This window comes from Phasianus colchicus, chromosome 5 (assembly GCF_987193195.1).
Source record: "Phasianus colchicus chromosome 5, bPhaCol1.hap1.1, whole genome shotgun sequence".
NCBI lineage: Eukaryota > Metazoa > Chordata > Aves > Galliformes > Phasianidae > Phasianus > Phasianus colchicus.
The window spans coordinates 54,527,369-54,542,250 of NC_143440.1; the positions used below are offsets into that span (position 1 = coordinate 54,527,369).

A 14,882-nucleotide genomic window follows, 5' to 3' on the forward strand; every position below is an offset into this window, starting at 1 on the left:
GGGGAGGGCTCTGAGGGCGGGACTTGTAGCGGGCGGGGCGCACGCGGCGCCGGGCTGAGGTGAGCGGCGTGCGGCGTCTGGGCGGGGGGTGCGTGAGGGAGAACGCCGGGTTACGCTAAGGAATGAAATCGGTTCTAACGCTGTGTTCAAAGTCCGTTGTCGCCTAGAGGTGTATATTTGGTGGGCCTCAAGGCCTGGTCGGTACCTTTGCGCTGTGCCGGGCCTTGCGACTCTGTCACGTTTTTGTTGGAGTTCTACAAATAACGCAGTTTATGAGCTTTTCTGGAAGAAAAAAAAAAAAAGAAAGAAAGAGCAAAACTGAAGGAAATCGGCGCCACCGAGCCGAAGCGCTGCTGTGAAGTTCCGGTGCTTTTGGGAGGGGTGCTTCTGAGTGGTGGGTGAAAGGCGGCTGTGCTGCTGTGCGATGGCAGCAGCTCAATCACTGCTGTCGCAGGAGCTGCTGGGCCGGACACGGACGTGCCCGGTTTTGGGCGTGGGTGCGTTCTGCGATGTGCAGGAAGGACCGTGGAAGGCAGGCGAGAGCCCTCAGAGCCTGCACTGGCATCTTTGCAGCTGCGTGGGCCTCCGTGTGGCAGCACTGCCGTTACCTGAGCTGTTCGAGGTTAGGAAGTTCAGCTTCCGGCGTGCCTTCGCCCTCTTTAAAGTTCACCCTGACACACTATGGGCTTCTTCATTACCTCCTTCCCCTTCTCTTGTTGCTGCACTATCTCTCTTCCTTTAACAGAAGGGTTACATAAATTCTTGGTGTGTCCTCCTTGCTTATTTCCTCCTGTTGCCTCTTCTTTCTTCCCTTTTCCTCCCTTCTCAGCCTTTACCACCTTCCCAGTTGCCTGTGGCAGAAGCTGCAGCAGGGAGCAGTTCAGCCCAGGCTGGACTCTATCAACTCTTAAAAGGGTAGATAACTGCAGGACAAGGGGAAATGGTTTCAAGTAAAGGGAGGAAAGTTTTAGGCTGGATGTCAGGGGGAAGTTCTTTACAGAGAGAATGGTGAGGTGCTGGAACAGGCTGTCCAGAGAGGTTGTGGATGCCCCGTCCCTGGAGGTGTTCAAGGCCAGACTGGATGGGGCCCTGGGCAGCCTGGTCTAGTATTAAATGTGGAGGTTGGTGGCCCTGCATGTGGCAGGGGTTGGAGATTCGTGATCCTTGAGGTCCCTTCCAACCCTGGTGATTCTGTGAGCGCTGCTTTGCTGACTTGCAGTGTGCAGAGGTGGGATGTATTCAGTGCAGTCTGTACAGAAGCTCAGAGCATTCCCTGTAGGGTTGGTTAAATAGCTAAGGTAACTGCATGAATGTGACCAACCACAGAGCATTGTTAGCTTGGAAATGAATGGGAGGAGGGAGAATTATGAAATTCTATATTCAAAGTTGTTTATTTGGTAGATGAAGCTTTAGACTGGGAGTTGAAGATGTCTGATGCTGAAATCTTACCTTCAGGTTAAATTTCAGTAGTTTGGATGAAATGTTTCTATGAAGTATTTTTCACTTAGCTGATATTTTGGTGGGAGTTCTGACAAAGTATTTCAGAACCAAGCAAGTAATTGGGGCAGATAGCTCACCAGAAAACCAAAGCTAGTCAATCTGTAGCACTAAGAAAAGTGGTCTGAATTGCTGGATAAATATTGCGTTGTTTTGTTAAGCTGTTCCCGAAGTCCCAGCTTTAGAATGCATTCTCTGTCCTGCTTTTAGGGATGTTCAAGCATTTTCAACAATCAGGATATTTTGTAAGTGGTGGAAGGAAGCAAATACCAGCTACACAGCCGCTCATTTTAACGATTTCACATTAATATTTCCTTTGAAAGTCTGCTAATCTGTAATGATTTCTTGTTCTTTGAGTCTTCCCGTTGTGTGCCAGACATCAGCTCTGTGCAGATTGGTTCAGCTGTCTGACTGGTGGTCATTAGTGACATCAAGTGGGCTGAGTGTGAAATGACACATTCTGTCCTTTACACGCTTGTACCTTCAGCTCACTGTGAGATTTTCTTAGTGCGTGTGATCTGAGCCACACTGCTGTCTGTTTGTGGTGCTGAGAGCTGCAGTCATTGCAGGACAAGCCCACAGGTCTCCTGGCAGTCTCAATGAAACGTTCTGATGTGAGAGGGACACATCGCGTTTTCCACTCAGCCTCTGTAAAAAGATGTGGCTATGCAGTAGGAGCACACTCAAGCTTTTAGGTTTTTATCCCTGTGATTTCAAGGGAGTGGGGAGAGGAAACCATCACAGGCTGGAAGTGGCCTTAGTTCTGCTTGTAACAGTGCACAGTGAGCAGCTGCTGTGCCTTGTGCCGTCTGGCTGCCAGTTTGGTGTCTTCCAGAGAGAAGCACTGAGCCCGCTTATCTCACAATGGCTTGCTTTTCAGTCAGCTTTCCTGTCTGTTCTTGGCTGTGCAGGGACAGTTGTGGGTGCCAGGCCGACGGGGTTGCAGAAGCAGATAAAGTAAACCAGAGTTTTTGCCCCTGCTGTTCCAATTGGGAACTGTTTTGACAGTTAAACTTGATTGTAATTTCTGCTCCAATCTTTTTTATGGTCAGTTTATAGTCTTAAATTGTTGTGCCAGTATTGTTCTTGAGTAGCCCCCTCCTTCCCCTGCATTTATTCCTTTGATGTATTTGTAGATAGTAATCATATGCCCTCTCGGTCTCCGTCTCTGCCAAGCTATACAAGGCAAAGCATCCCAGCTACGTCTTGTAAAATAAACAGTCAATTCTCTGGATCATCTAACCCGTCCTCTGGGCTAGGTTATGGTTTAGTTATCAAGGGATTGGCTTCAGCAATGAGTCCCTCTGGCAGCCATGATCCTGTGAAGTTTGGATTGACTGAAGCACTGAGAACAAATAGGGCTGGAGAGCAGGGTTATTAAAATCATGAAACTTTTGCCTTACTTCTTCTACTTGTCTTGTTTTGGAGCACTGCTGTCTGCTGAAGATACTGGAAAAGTCTTTATGGATCCACTGCGGATCCTTGGGGTGTCGTGAGTGCTAACAAAAGCACACAGCTTTAGTTGGGATTTGCCAGCAGGGATCAGCTGTGTTGCCACATACAATAGGTGTCTTGCTCAGAAAGTGATAGAGTATTAATGCTTAAATACTTCTTTTGTCCTTCCTCGATTCCGCTTCAAACAACTGAGTCCTAAATCTCTCTTGTAGGATTAGAGCAGTTGAATATGAACTTACAGTGCAGTATGATGCAAAATCAACGTGTATTTGAGTGTTAAAAAATCATTTTTCCCTTTTTATGTCTGTGCAGTGCATTGGTGATACCAGTACAGGAATGCTGTGTCTGGGTCAAGTGTGAGCACTGCTTAAAGGCTCTTAAAGAGCTGGAGAGAATGCCTCACATGTCTACAGCGCATGCAGACTTGGTGCCTCACTATCTTTTATGGAAACTGAAAGGTAAATTCTCTTCAACAGGATAGAGTTGACACAGCTCTAAAAACTTTTATTTCAGCCTTTTCATCCTACTGCTGTCGCTTAGATGGCTTCTTTTTCCTTTTGTCTGCTGTGAAGCATTGAAAAGCGAGCTTAGGGCCTGGTAATGGTTCACCAGAGCCTGCCAGCTGTCCTGCACAAAGAGCGTGTTTTGGAAACCGATCGTCTGTGAACTGTCACGGGCACACAGGCATCTCCAGTTTCCACTGTTGCTTTGATACTGGAAAGGCTCTGACAAATTATCTTGATGTGGTGATGTTCTGGATTAGCTAAATATCAAACAGGGGTGTTGATGGGTGTGATTGGTGGGGATACCTGAGGAACTTGCACATGCCTGGGGAAGCAAATGAGGAAAAGACGGCCACGCCGTGTTCCCTGCGTGGGTTTTGCAGTTGTTTCCTTGCATAACACGTCTGGAACTGGGGATGTTGGTGTAGTGTCAGAAGTGGTCAGGCACAGGAATGTTCTTTGGAACATAGAACTGCCATGTCTGGGCTTAACTGAGAACATTTTATCAGCTTCCCAGCAGCATTCCTAGTGGAGATGTGAACTGCAGTACTGAATTAGGCTTGGATTTTTAAGAAAAGTGTCCTGAAAACATAATAGCCTTGTGTTTTAAAGAATGAGGGTGCTTAAGTTGAATTACTGTTGTGAAAGAACTTCTGAAATCTCCTGGTAAATAAAACATTTCATCTCATTATAGGTAATTTGGCACCAGTGTGTGATGGCAGGAGCTATTTTTCCTGCTGTAGCTAAGTGTCTTTGTATCCTTTTATTCTGATTGCTGCTAAGTTTAGGCTGAAGTTTCCCAGGCTTCCTCTGTGATGTAGAAATAAATTCCTTGGAAGAATTTCAGCAAAATTTACCAGTCTGTGGGAAGAGTCTCCACATCTCCATTTTTTTTTTGGTATGAGGATGTTGATACCGAGTAGCAGTGTGTAATTCAAAGAAAATAAATACTCTTATTTCAGAGCCACTGAATTATTCATGCAGCTGTGTAAGTAATTCTTCCTCTGCCTTCCTCTGTAGTCTGGATCATGGGGGTTGCCCATTTGTATGGTGCTTTCTTTCGATTTAAAATGGCACTGCAGGTCATTGCTGTTAGTCTTGCATTGTGATCCCAGGCTTAAAGAGACCTTGAAGCACTTTCTGATTGTGGATTGCAGTATTCCTTTGCTTTTGCATTTGATTCAGTAGTGCACACATTCAGATTAAGAAACTAAAGAGTGAATGTTGCAGCTTCCTGGGCTGCTTGGCCATCATCAGGCTAGACAGTTTGTAGGCATCTGGTTCAAGTCCAGCCTCCCACTCAGATAAATAGCTTCATTTCTGTCTTCCTTATCAGTGTGCAGACCATCTCAGTGTGTAGCCCTAGTGCCAAGCCTTGCTGATTCTCCTAACAAAAGAAAATGCTGTTAGTGAGGAGGCAGGTTCAGAGAGAGCTCTGATATCAGCTTGTAGCTGATAACAACTGTATTGTGGAAGTGTAAATGGAAGCAAAGTTAATACTGCACCCAGTACTGTACTGCACCCTACACATCTGATTTCCAGCTGCTGGTCCTGTGTAATTGAGAGACTAATTAGTTCTTTCTCTCCTGTTCTACATTTGTGGCTACAAAAATCGAGATCGATGTGGTGTCTGCAATGGGAGGTGCTCATAAGAGAAAGGAAACAATTCTTCTGTGGTCTGAGATAAGCACAGATGCAGAAGGCTGTGACTTGGATTCTCATGGTTTGTGGTGGGCTGGCTGGCCGTGGTGGCATTGCAGGCAGACTGTTGAAGTTGAGGGTCTTCCTAAGACAGGTTTCCCAGCAGCCATTCTCCAGTATCTCTATCTGTAATTTACCTTTTCCTGTGCAATCTCCTGTCTTTGAGGTAGGAATGTATCTGCTGTAGCTTCTCTCAGATTCTTTTGGGAGCAGCCATAAGAGCAAAACCCTGTAGTCTTGTATTACTGTGCACTCTTTTATGCTGGACCACCCCAGCATGTGGGTGTCATTACAACATCAACCTGGTGAGGTCACTGCTGGGAAACCTCCTTTGGAAATCAGTGCTCAGTCACTCCCAGCTTACATGTCTGAGCCGTATTTAGGTGGCAGAGGACTTATTGGCTGCCCCTCAATTCATAGGTCTGTCGTGTGTGGCAGTGGATGAGCAGAGATTAAAAACAAGAAGGCCCTCAAATCCATTTGAAAGAAGGTTTGAAACTTGTTCTGGAGAAGGAAGCTCAGCTATCTGAGCATCATATTTTAATAATTTTGATTTAGATTTGAAGCTAAGATATGAGCCAGCAGTGTGCGCTTGCAGCCCGGAAGGCCAACTGTGTTCTGGGCTGCATTAAAAAAGGGGTGGCCTGCAGGGAGAGGGAGCTGATTGTCCTCTTCTACTCAGCTCTTGTGAGGCCCCATCTGCAGTACTGTGTCCAGGCCTGGGGCTCCCAGCACAGGAAGGACATGGAGCTCCTGGAGCGGGTCCAGAGGAGGGCACTAAGATAATCAGAGGGCTGGAGCACCTCTCCTATGAGGAAAGGTTGAGGGAACTGGGCTTGTTTAGCTTGGAGAAGAGAAGGCTCTGGGGAGACCTCGTGGCCTTCCAGTACTTGAAGGGAGCATATAAAAAGGAGGGGGAGCAGTTATTTGTGAGGGTGGGCAGTGATAGGACAATGGGGAATGGTTTTAAACTGAGACAGGGGAGGTTTAAGTTAGATATTAGGAGGAAGTTTTTCACACACAGGGTGGTGAGGCACTGGAACAGGTTGCCCAAGGAGGCTGTGGATGCCCCATCCCTGCAGGCATTCAAGGCCAGGCTGGATGTGGCTCTGGGCAGCCTGGTCTGCTGGTTGGTGACCTGCACATAGCAGGGGGTTGGAACTAAATGATCATTGTGGTCCATTGCAACCCAGGCCATCCTATGATTCTGTGATTCTAAAATTAATAATGTGAGCATTTTCACAATTATGTACAACCTCCTGTGACTGTTTCTCTTTGTTCTCTCCTTGATTCGTACTTTTTCCTCTAATCAGTGCTGCTAAGGCTATTTCTGTGCTTGTAGGATTAAATTCATTTAATGGAATGCAGAAAGTTTATTATCTCTGTTTGCTTGGTTTTGTTCTCTTCATAGAATTTGTTGTGGCAGTGCTGTTATCTTTTTTTTTTTTCCTTGCGTCTGCTTTCTCAATGTATTTTTCTCTGTGCTACAAATGCCAAATTGAGGAGACGAGGAGCTTTATTCTTGCTGTGCTTTGTTTGGAAACAAGACGTAGCGATTTAAAACCATGAAATAATTCTCTTGGCAGTTTACATCTCATCTCTGCATTTTAGCTTAGCCTCTGGTGCTCTGTATTCCCTTCCTGTGTGGTTGGTGAGATGCTATCCTCTTTGCCCCCAGAATGCCTTTATGGGAATGCTGGAAAAACACCTCATCTTACTGCTTTGGTACAGTAACAAAACCAAGTACAGGAATGTGTTTCCTTTAGGAATTCTGTGTGCCTGATGGGATTGCTGTGCTTCACCTCTGTTCTTAGATCATTTGGCAGATCCATCTTCTGTTGTGAAGTGGTGCCAATGAGGAGAGGTCTCCAAAGGCATTTCGCATTAGTGAAGTGCAGCACACTGATGTGCTCTCCTCAGCCAACACAAAAAACAAACTTTGTTTTAAAATGCTGAGCACATGTGATGTTGCATGCATGAATTGCTTTCCACTATCCAGGGCTTCAGGTTTATTCTTAATTTGTTCTTAAACTGTTGATAGTCATGAAAATAAAGGGAGGGTCTGTTCGCATTGTTTGTAGTAGAAAAGAGCAGCGCAAGATTTCATCTACTGCTGTTCAGATCCCTTGCTATTTCTGGTATTTGACCTCTGCAGAGAAGATTGCCAAATCTGCAGGTCATTTTCTTTTTTTATTACGTGTTTCTCTTCTCTTACAAGTTCCTCTCATGCACTGACCAAGTCTTTGAGGCAAAGATCTGTTTCTTCCACACTTTCTTTGGTATTTTTTCACAGGTGATTTTACTTCGCTGTACGTTGCAGAGCTAATCTTCCCTTTTGGAATTGAGAACTACGTGATTTGGCAAACGTGCACAATGAGAAGGAGATGGAATAACTTACAAATTGCTGGTTTATGTTTTGAGAAGCTTTCTGCAGTGGAGAGGACTCATGAGCCTGCTGGCTTGAGTTTAGGCTGTGAGGTTTGGAGTAATACACAAAGAGCAGAGCGGTATGTGCTCAGGCAAAATGCAACATTTAGTTTGTGCTCGTAGGTGCTTACCTTTCATTTCTCTGTCAATGGAAAGGCTGCTTTGGGCACCTCTGACTGCTTCTGGTCTTGCTATATGTTTGTTTCCACGCTCCACTAGAGAGAAATACATAACCACAGCATCTGTAAACCTCTTCCTTTTTGGCATTCCTGTCCCTTCATGCCTTCTGTTTTAAAAACCAAGCTTATTTCTTTTTAAAGGAGCTTTGTGGGCATCCTGGAGGTCAAAATATTATAGGTTGTTTCAGTTGACTGTATTTATTATCAAGACGCAGAAAAGTTTACCATAATGGTATGCTGCAATATCAAAGAGATGCTCCAAGGTTACAGAGAACTGTAAATGCAGAGCAGAGATCAAGCAGCTGTAGTTTGGAGGATCACGTGGAGTAGGGCTGATTTGTAACAGGTGGCTTCGCCTTGGTGAGGATGGTGTTGCGAGATGCACTTCCATGCTAAGAGCAGCAGTTGCTGAAGACGAAAGTGAGTGGTGGTAGCTGACATTTGGGCCAGATGCTTCTGTGTAATCCAGGCTGTGGTGTTTCCTATCATGCTAACATCACCTGCGTTTTGTCTGTGTTTATAGAATGAATCAGAGGAGGGTTGGAAGGGACCTCAAGGATCATCAAGCTCCAACCTCCCTGCCACAGGTAGGGCAAACCTCCACATTCAATACTAGACCAGTGTTGAGACTGCATTCCATAGATCCTTGGGCTACTGTGAGTTGGAACAGAGGAAGATCCTGAGTTCTACTAACGACTGCATATCCTAAAGAAAAGAAGTAGCAGCAGCCAAACCCTCTTCTCTTCCCAAGGGATCTCTGTCACTTCTTCAGAGGCAGTTCCAGAGCAAGCTCCCTTCCCCCCACCAGACTGATGTCAGGTACTCGCAGGCAGGTTTCCGCACTGATCACTGTGACAGGCTCCTGTGCCATGTCCAAAGCATTCAAAGCAACTTACTTGGCACGGGGGTTCCTGGTAGCCATAACAAAGTGGATGCCTGGGTTGTCAAAGTTGAGGAGTGCCCAACTAAAAGCGCTTCACTTCTGCAGTGCAGAGCGGCATGTGCTTTCGAGGTGGCAGCGGTCCAATGCTTAGTGATCTTCTATTGTGTTTGGAAGACCATTGTTTCCTATTTGTCCCATAAATTTAACACAGATCCTATTCCTGCCATTTAAACTTTCCCATCAAAGTACAACAGTGACTTCCCCTCCTGAAAAGGAAGGGCTGGCAGCTACACCCTGACGCTCGAGCACAAATTGTTTATATAACCTTCAATCACAATTTCATAATAGCCTGAAGGCTGTCTTACTGGGGCAGATATTTTACTGAGTTTTTAGCAAAAACCCTGCTGCCATCAAACGTAGTATTGCAGCTCCTTAACTGCTGCTGGGAAATAGAAGCAAAGGCTGTACGCTGCACCTTCCTGATGATATATGTTGCACATCTATCTGGAAAATATGCAGTGTTTTCTGCTAGTGTAAAACAGCTCCACCTGTATCATTTGGGAGTGAAAGCTGAGGCACTATCTTGGGCTCCTTTTACTTCCCAGAGAGTATTATTAAATCTGAATGAAGCGTGTTTTTGCAGTCTCTACCTTTTCACAGCTGGTGATTTTTCAGAAATGAAGTTCAACAAACCTGGCTAAAATTGGGTCTTAGCCTTGTGCTAAGCGTTCAACAACTGTCTGCTTTTATATTGGTTCTACTGAAGTCTTGTCCCATTTGAGTATGTAAGAAGCAGGCTGTGTGGGTAGGGCTGTACACAGTGCCAGAAAACATGTTGAAATTCTTCTCTTTGGAGGGGAAAGGAGTTTCCACAGGATGTCTGCATTTTATGGCAAAAATTACTTGTAGATGTATTCTGAAAGGTTGCTTTGATGTAGATGATTAACCTGGGACCTCACTGTCAGGATATTACCAGGTTGGATAGCTTAGATTATCTGTGACTTGAGAATTAAGCTTGTATAAGTGTATCTACTTAAGCTGTTTTTTAAGAATTTGCTTGTTTATCACGTGGTGCGTTGGGAAGGCAAGGCAAGGCCTTGAAACTACCAACAACACCATTTTAAAAACAAGCAGAATGCAGTTTTGTCATAGCAACTTTTCCTTTGTTGCTGGCCTCCTGTGGAACATTAAAATAATGAGCCAAAACCAACGAGCACGCAGCACTTTGCTCATTTCATCCCCTTCCCAAAATCCAGCCTGAGGAATTAGGAGAAAAAATCAGTGGGGCAGCTGGGAAAGCATGATGGTATTTTCCTGCATTTTGGGCCTGCCTGATTTTTCTTTGGTTTCTATTTGGATATTTCCAGAAAGAATCCTTCCATGTGTGTGGTTACTGGGATTGGGCACTGGCCTACTTTGTATGGAAATAAGTCGATTTTTGGAGTACTGCTTTACCTTAACTGAAACATCCATAATAGAATCATAGAATCACAAAGTTGGAAAGGACCTACAAGATCATCTAGTCCAACTGTCCTGCCACTACCCTTGCTACCACAAGCCACTAAACCATATCTCATAGCTAAAGTCTCATAAGAGTGAGGAGAGCTGACCTCCATGGGAACTGCTGTGATTCCCCCAAAATTGATTTTATAACAGAAGAGAAATATAATTGAGCCTGTAATTGAGAGAGAAATTGTCCCCGTGGATGATTGTGCTTCCTTTCTATATCCCAACTACATTTTATTTGTTGAAAAGTGATCCAAGTTCATGAACTGACCAAAACCACCTGTTGATTTTGATGGTAAACATCTCCTTCAAATTTAAATATCCATGTGTATCACTGAAATACTGTGGGTTTCTAGAATAATTCAATAATGCCAGAGAAAAATTGCCTCAGAAGGAAAGGCTTTTTTTTCCCAGTTGCAATAAGAACCAGGGCTGTGTATTTTTTAGGAGCCTCAGGAAAGGCTTTGGTTCTTAGGAGAACTGTTGAAAATGCTTAATTCTCCCAGATTGTGGTGCTGTCCTCATGCCTGTTTAAGTAGCCTGTGGTGTGCTGAATGGGTGCTTCCATATGTCTCTGAGCACCAGAACAGCTGCAAAGTATAACTCATTTGTCCCTTTCAGGCTGTAGTTCTACTTCATTTTTTGTCTTGCCTATGCAGAAGTTGGGCCAAGAAGTCTCCTGCAGCTGTACTGATGCAACTGTTTGTGGGCTGTGACTGCAAGCAGCCTTTTAGAGCAGAAGTTATTCCTCAGGTAGGAACCATGCCTTCATTGCGCGTCCACTTGCAGAGAATGTTGCTTTAATATTTACTTAAAAAAGAAACAAAACCAGCACCAACAAAACAATACAGCAAATGTAGCTAAACGACTTTCACAGCATTCACAAGCAGCCTATTTAATCCTCTGAGGGGATTATGTGATGCAGTGCTTACAGTCAGAGGAGATTGAACTCCTTTGCTGGGGGAAGCTCTGGGTGGTTCTCCGTTTCTGTAAATAAAATGGTAGGCAGGACTTCAGGATGAGTGACCTTTGATTTCATGCATAAGCTCTGTGCAGGAAACCTTTTCATATCGATGTATTTAAAGCTAATGTTATTTCAGACTTTTATCATTAAACCTCATATTTTATTTATTACAGACTCCTGATAGCTTCAAGAACAGCGTTTGAGATGTCTGCAATTGAGAAGATTGAGGAGCAGTTTGCCAGCCTGCGCATAGCAAAGCGCTCTGTGCTAAGTGAGGAACCTGCTTACCTGCTGGATATAGACATCTCTGGATCTGCTCAGTCTGAGAGCAGTCGCTTTGTGGCAGTTTCATGTTCCAATAAATCAATTAGGGTCTATAACAAAGAAACACTGAACTTCCTGCGGGAGTACAGTAGCTGTCCTGGGACACTCAACGGCGTCAGATTTGCACATGTGTGTGACAGCTTGGTGTTTTCTGCATGCAGTGATGGTACAGTGAAATGTTGGGATATTCGTTTAGCAACTCAGAAAGCTGCGCAGGTATTTAGTGGCTATCCTTCCAATGTGTTTATCAGTTTTGATATCAATTGCAGTGATCTCATGATTTGTGCTGGAACAGAAAAAGTAGAAGCTGATACATTCCTGGTGTTTTGGGATGCGAGAGGCAGCACAGACTGTGCCAGCACAATTAGGCAACCTTTGGGAGTGTACTCTGAAAGTCACAATGATGATGTCACTAAGATTTGTTTTCATCCTGTCAAACCCAGTTTGGTCGTTTCTGGGTCGACTGATGGTTTGGTTAATGTGTTTGACATTAACAAGGACAATGAAGACGATGCTTTGATATCAACCTGTAATTCAGATTCATCAGTAAGTTTTATTGGCTGGTCTGGGAAAGGTTACGAACAGATCTACTGCACGACCCACGATGAGGGATTTTATTGGTGGGACCTTGCTCAGTTAGATACTGAAGAACCAATAATGCTGTTGCGCATTCTGGATGCCAGAGATTCAGTCTGCATTGAAAATGGCAGCTTAAATTATCTGGTAGGAGGCATGTACCATGAAAAGGCAGACAGGCTCTTTCTGATCGGAGGAACAGCAACAGGAGACGTTCACCTGATAAGCTGCAGCGCTGCTGGGCTGAGCCTGGTGGGTGCCCTTCCAGGGGGACACTCTGCCACCGTTCGCTCTTTCTGCTGGAACCTGGCAGAGGAGTCGCTGTTGACAGGAGGGGAGGATGCCCAGCTGTTGTTGTGGAAGCCTGGAGCTGTGGAACGCTCCCTGGCAAAGAAGATGTCCATGAAGATTGCTTCTTCTGTGCAGAAGAGAGTGAGAGTTCACAACAGTTCCCTCAAAAGCAGGAAAAAATAAAATTCTGGGAATGGGAGCCTGCTCCGTAGAGGTCTTTCTGTTTGTTTTATCCTTCCAGGCAGTACTTGGCTGCTGCTTTATTTGGAGGTGTTCTGTGGAAAGAACTGCAATACATGAATTCTGTTTGGGAACTTGCATCAGTCATCAGAGGAGTGCTTTTTTTTTTTTAAGTTGCTAATATTAATCTGAAAAGAGTAAATGTTTGCTCACTGGTTCATGAAAAATACATCTTCAATCAGTTTTTATAAAAATACTTTTTATGGTGGTTTGGTGTCTCAGCCAACATTTTAATGCATAATATAGGCCTGTGACTTGCATAATTTGTTACTTTCCCAGTGAAATTCCCTGTCATGTTTTAAAAGCTTTTGTATTTCAAGCTGTGTTTTTCTTTCTTTACAGAGAACTTAATGAAATTGCTCAATATATTAAAAAATTTTACATCGCTTCTTAATGCTTGAGGGAATTACTTCTTAATGAAACAGAAAATAAGTACTCTTTTTGCATTGTCATATTGCTGGTTTATAACAAGCTTGTAAAGCAGCATTTGATAGAGTCATATTTTTTTATAGTGAAGATATGAATGTATTCAACCAGATGGGAATGCACTACTCTGCACAGCTGATTTTTTGACTGGATGAGAAGTGTTGGAACTGGTGTTACTTAGGGTGTGTTTGCTTTGTGAAAATACCCGAGAATCTTCCAGGCAGCTTCATTCTTTGATGGTAGAAGCATCTTAGGGGGTGCACCTGGAAGATGGGAGATGGTCAGGGAGTTAAAGAAATTAATAGATGCAATGACAGCAGTTGTGCTTGGAGTTCCCAGACCTGCGTTTGAAATAAGCTGCTATCACACGCTGAGGGGGGGATGTTAAAAAAACAAAACCAGTCTTCTGAGAATGTGTTTACTGAATAACAGGCCGATGTGAGAAGGCTTTAAGAAAACCTCTTAGAAGTTAGTGTGTGTCTTTTAAGAAATGGTCTTTGCAAAGACGCGCTTATGTGCAGACATCTCTCAATGATTGCATTGTTTTAGTGTTCCATCAAACAGCTATTAAGTGCTGCAAAAATTGCCTTGTTCTGAAACACTTGAATTTTTATGCTTATTCTGCTCCGCTGGCAGACTCCAATCTGTGCATCTGGCTCTGCACACACAATTACCTCCAGCCTTCGGAGTACCATTGCAGTCAAATGTTGGTTGGTAATTACACTGTACTTAACATATGTGAACTACAACTGGAAGCAGCAAAAGAGTATTTAAGGATTGTGATGTTATTGAACAGCTGGCAAAAGAATTCAGAGGTTTTCTATGTGAGCACAGATTGGTAATTCTTTCAAATCAAAACTGTTTCTGAAATGCAGAGGGTTCCTCAAGTTGTGGTTATGGCTGTGCCGAAGATGCCTTCATCATCTCTGGAAGTGAATCCCATTCAAACAAGTACCAAGGATCCACGTGGTGTGTTTTACAAACTGGTGTCTTTCAGCCACAGCTGTGCATCCACAGTAGTGCTGGGTCTGCCTGTTGATAACTTCACTGTGATTCACTTGCTTCTGTTCCTGCTGGTTATTTACTGCTGCAGCTTCCATTTAAAAGTCACTTTAAACTTCTTTTAAAAGTGGTGTTAAATTCAAATTGCACCCAAAATCCTTATAAATGGAAGGTCACAAAAGTCATCCGTTGCTTTTTAAATGACTTCATGCAATTTTGAGACAGCTCAGGCAGTCTGTGGCTGGGACACATCTGCACCTCGTGCCCTTTCAGCTCTTTTGTCCTCCCAGGTCACAAGTCATCACTTGGGACTGTGGAACTGAGTTCTGTGACTGAGTGGACCAAAAGGTTTGGAGCCCTCTGGCCAGGTCAGGCCATTGGGCTGAGTTGCTTTACCCTTCTCCTCATATCTCAACATGCTCAGTGGAATAAGCTCGTTGGCTAACACTTCATTTCTTGAATAAATGGTGGGTGTGCTTTATGGAAATGCACAGTGAGGGAGCTTTTGGTTGCCTCCTCTTTCTTTAAAGTGTCTTTTGGGGGAGACCCTATGTGTGTTTTGCCAACCATCTCTCCACTAAAGCAGCAGAGATAGGAGTTCTGGTAGCAGTGTTTGAACTATGCAGCCTGTATCTGTTTTTCTGTATTAAACTGATCCATAACAAAGTACCACCCATCCCAGCTCCAGCCATGCCTTCCCCAACCTTGGTTTTTACACACAACTTTTTCCCATTCCCACAGCTGTTTGCATTTTCCTCAGCTGTCAGGAGACTCATGCTTGTGTTGCCCCTGAAAATGCTGCATGCTTTTTAGTTTCGTGTTGACTTAATTTCAGATTAATGTTCATAAAATAAACATGGGTGGAAACCACATGTTAACAACTAATTAATGCTGTGTGCTTCTGTAAA

The 14,882-nt window shown here is 44.1% G+C and overlaps 1 protein-coding gene across 15 annotated transcripts in view; it reads left to right on the forward strand.

Annotated features, from left to right (window-relative positions):
• Positions 1-14,882, forward strand: part of WDR89 (WD repeat domain 89) — a 16,469-nt gene continuing 1,587 nt past the window's right edge. Inside the window, exons 1-5 of one of the 15 annotated variants that reach the window (XR_016467101.1) lie at positions 25-59; positions 7,450-8,182; positions 8,286-8,349; positions 10,773-10,904; positions 11,289-14,441. Coding sequence is in view for 1 of the 15 variants with exons in the window: in XM_090141787.1 (XP_089997913.1) it covers positions 11,320-12,489 (1,170 nt within the window). In the remaining 14 variants the exon portion in view is untranslated. The other 14 variants (XR_016467098.1, XR_016467100.1, XR_016467102.1 and 11 more) reach the window with 14 other exon arrangements.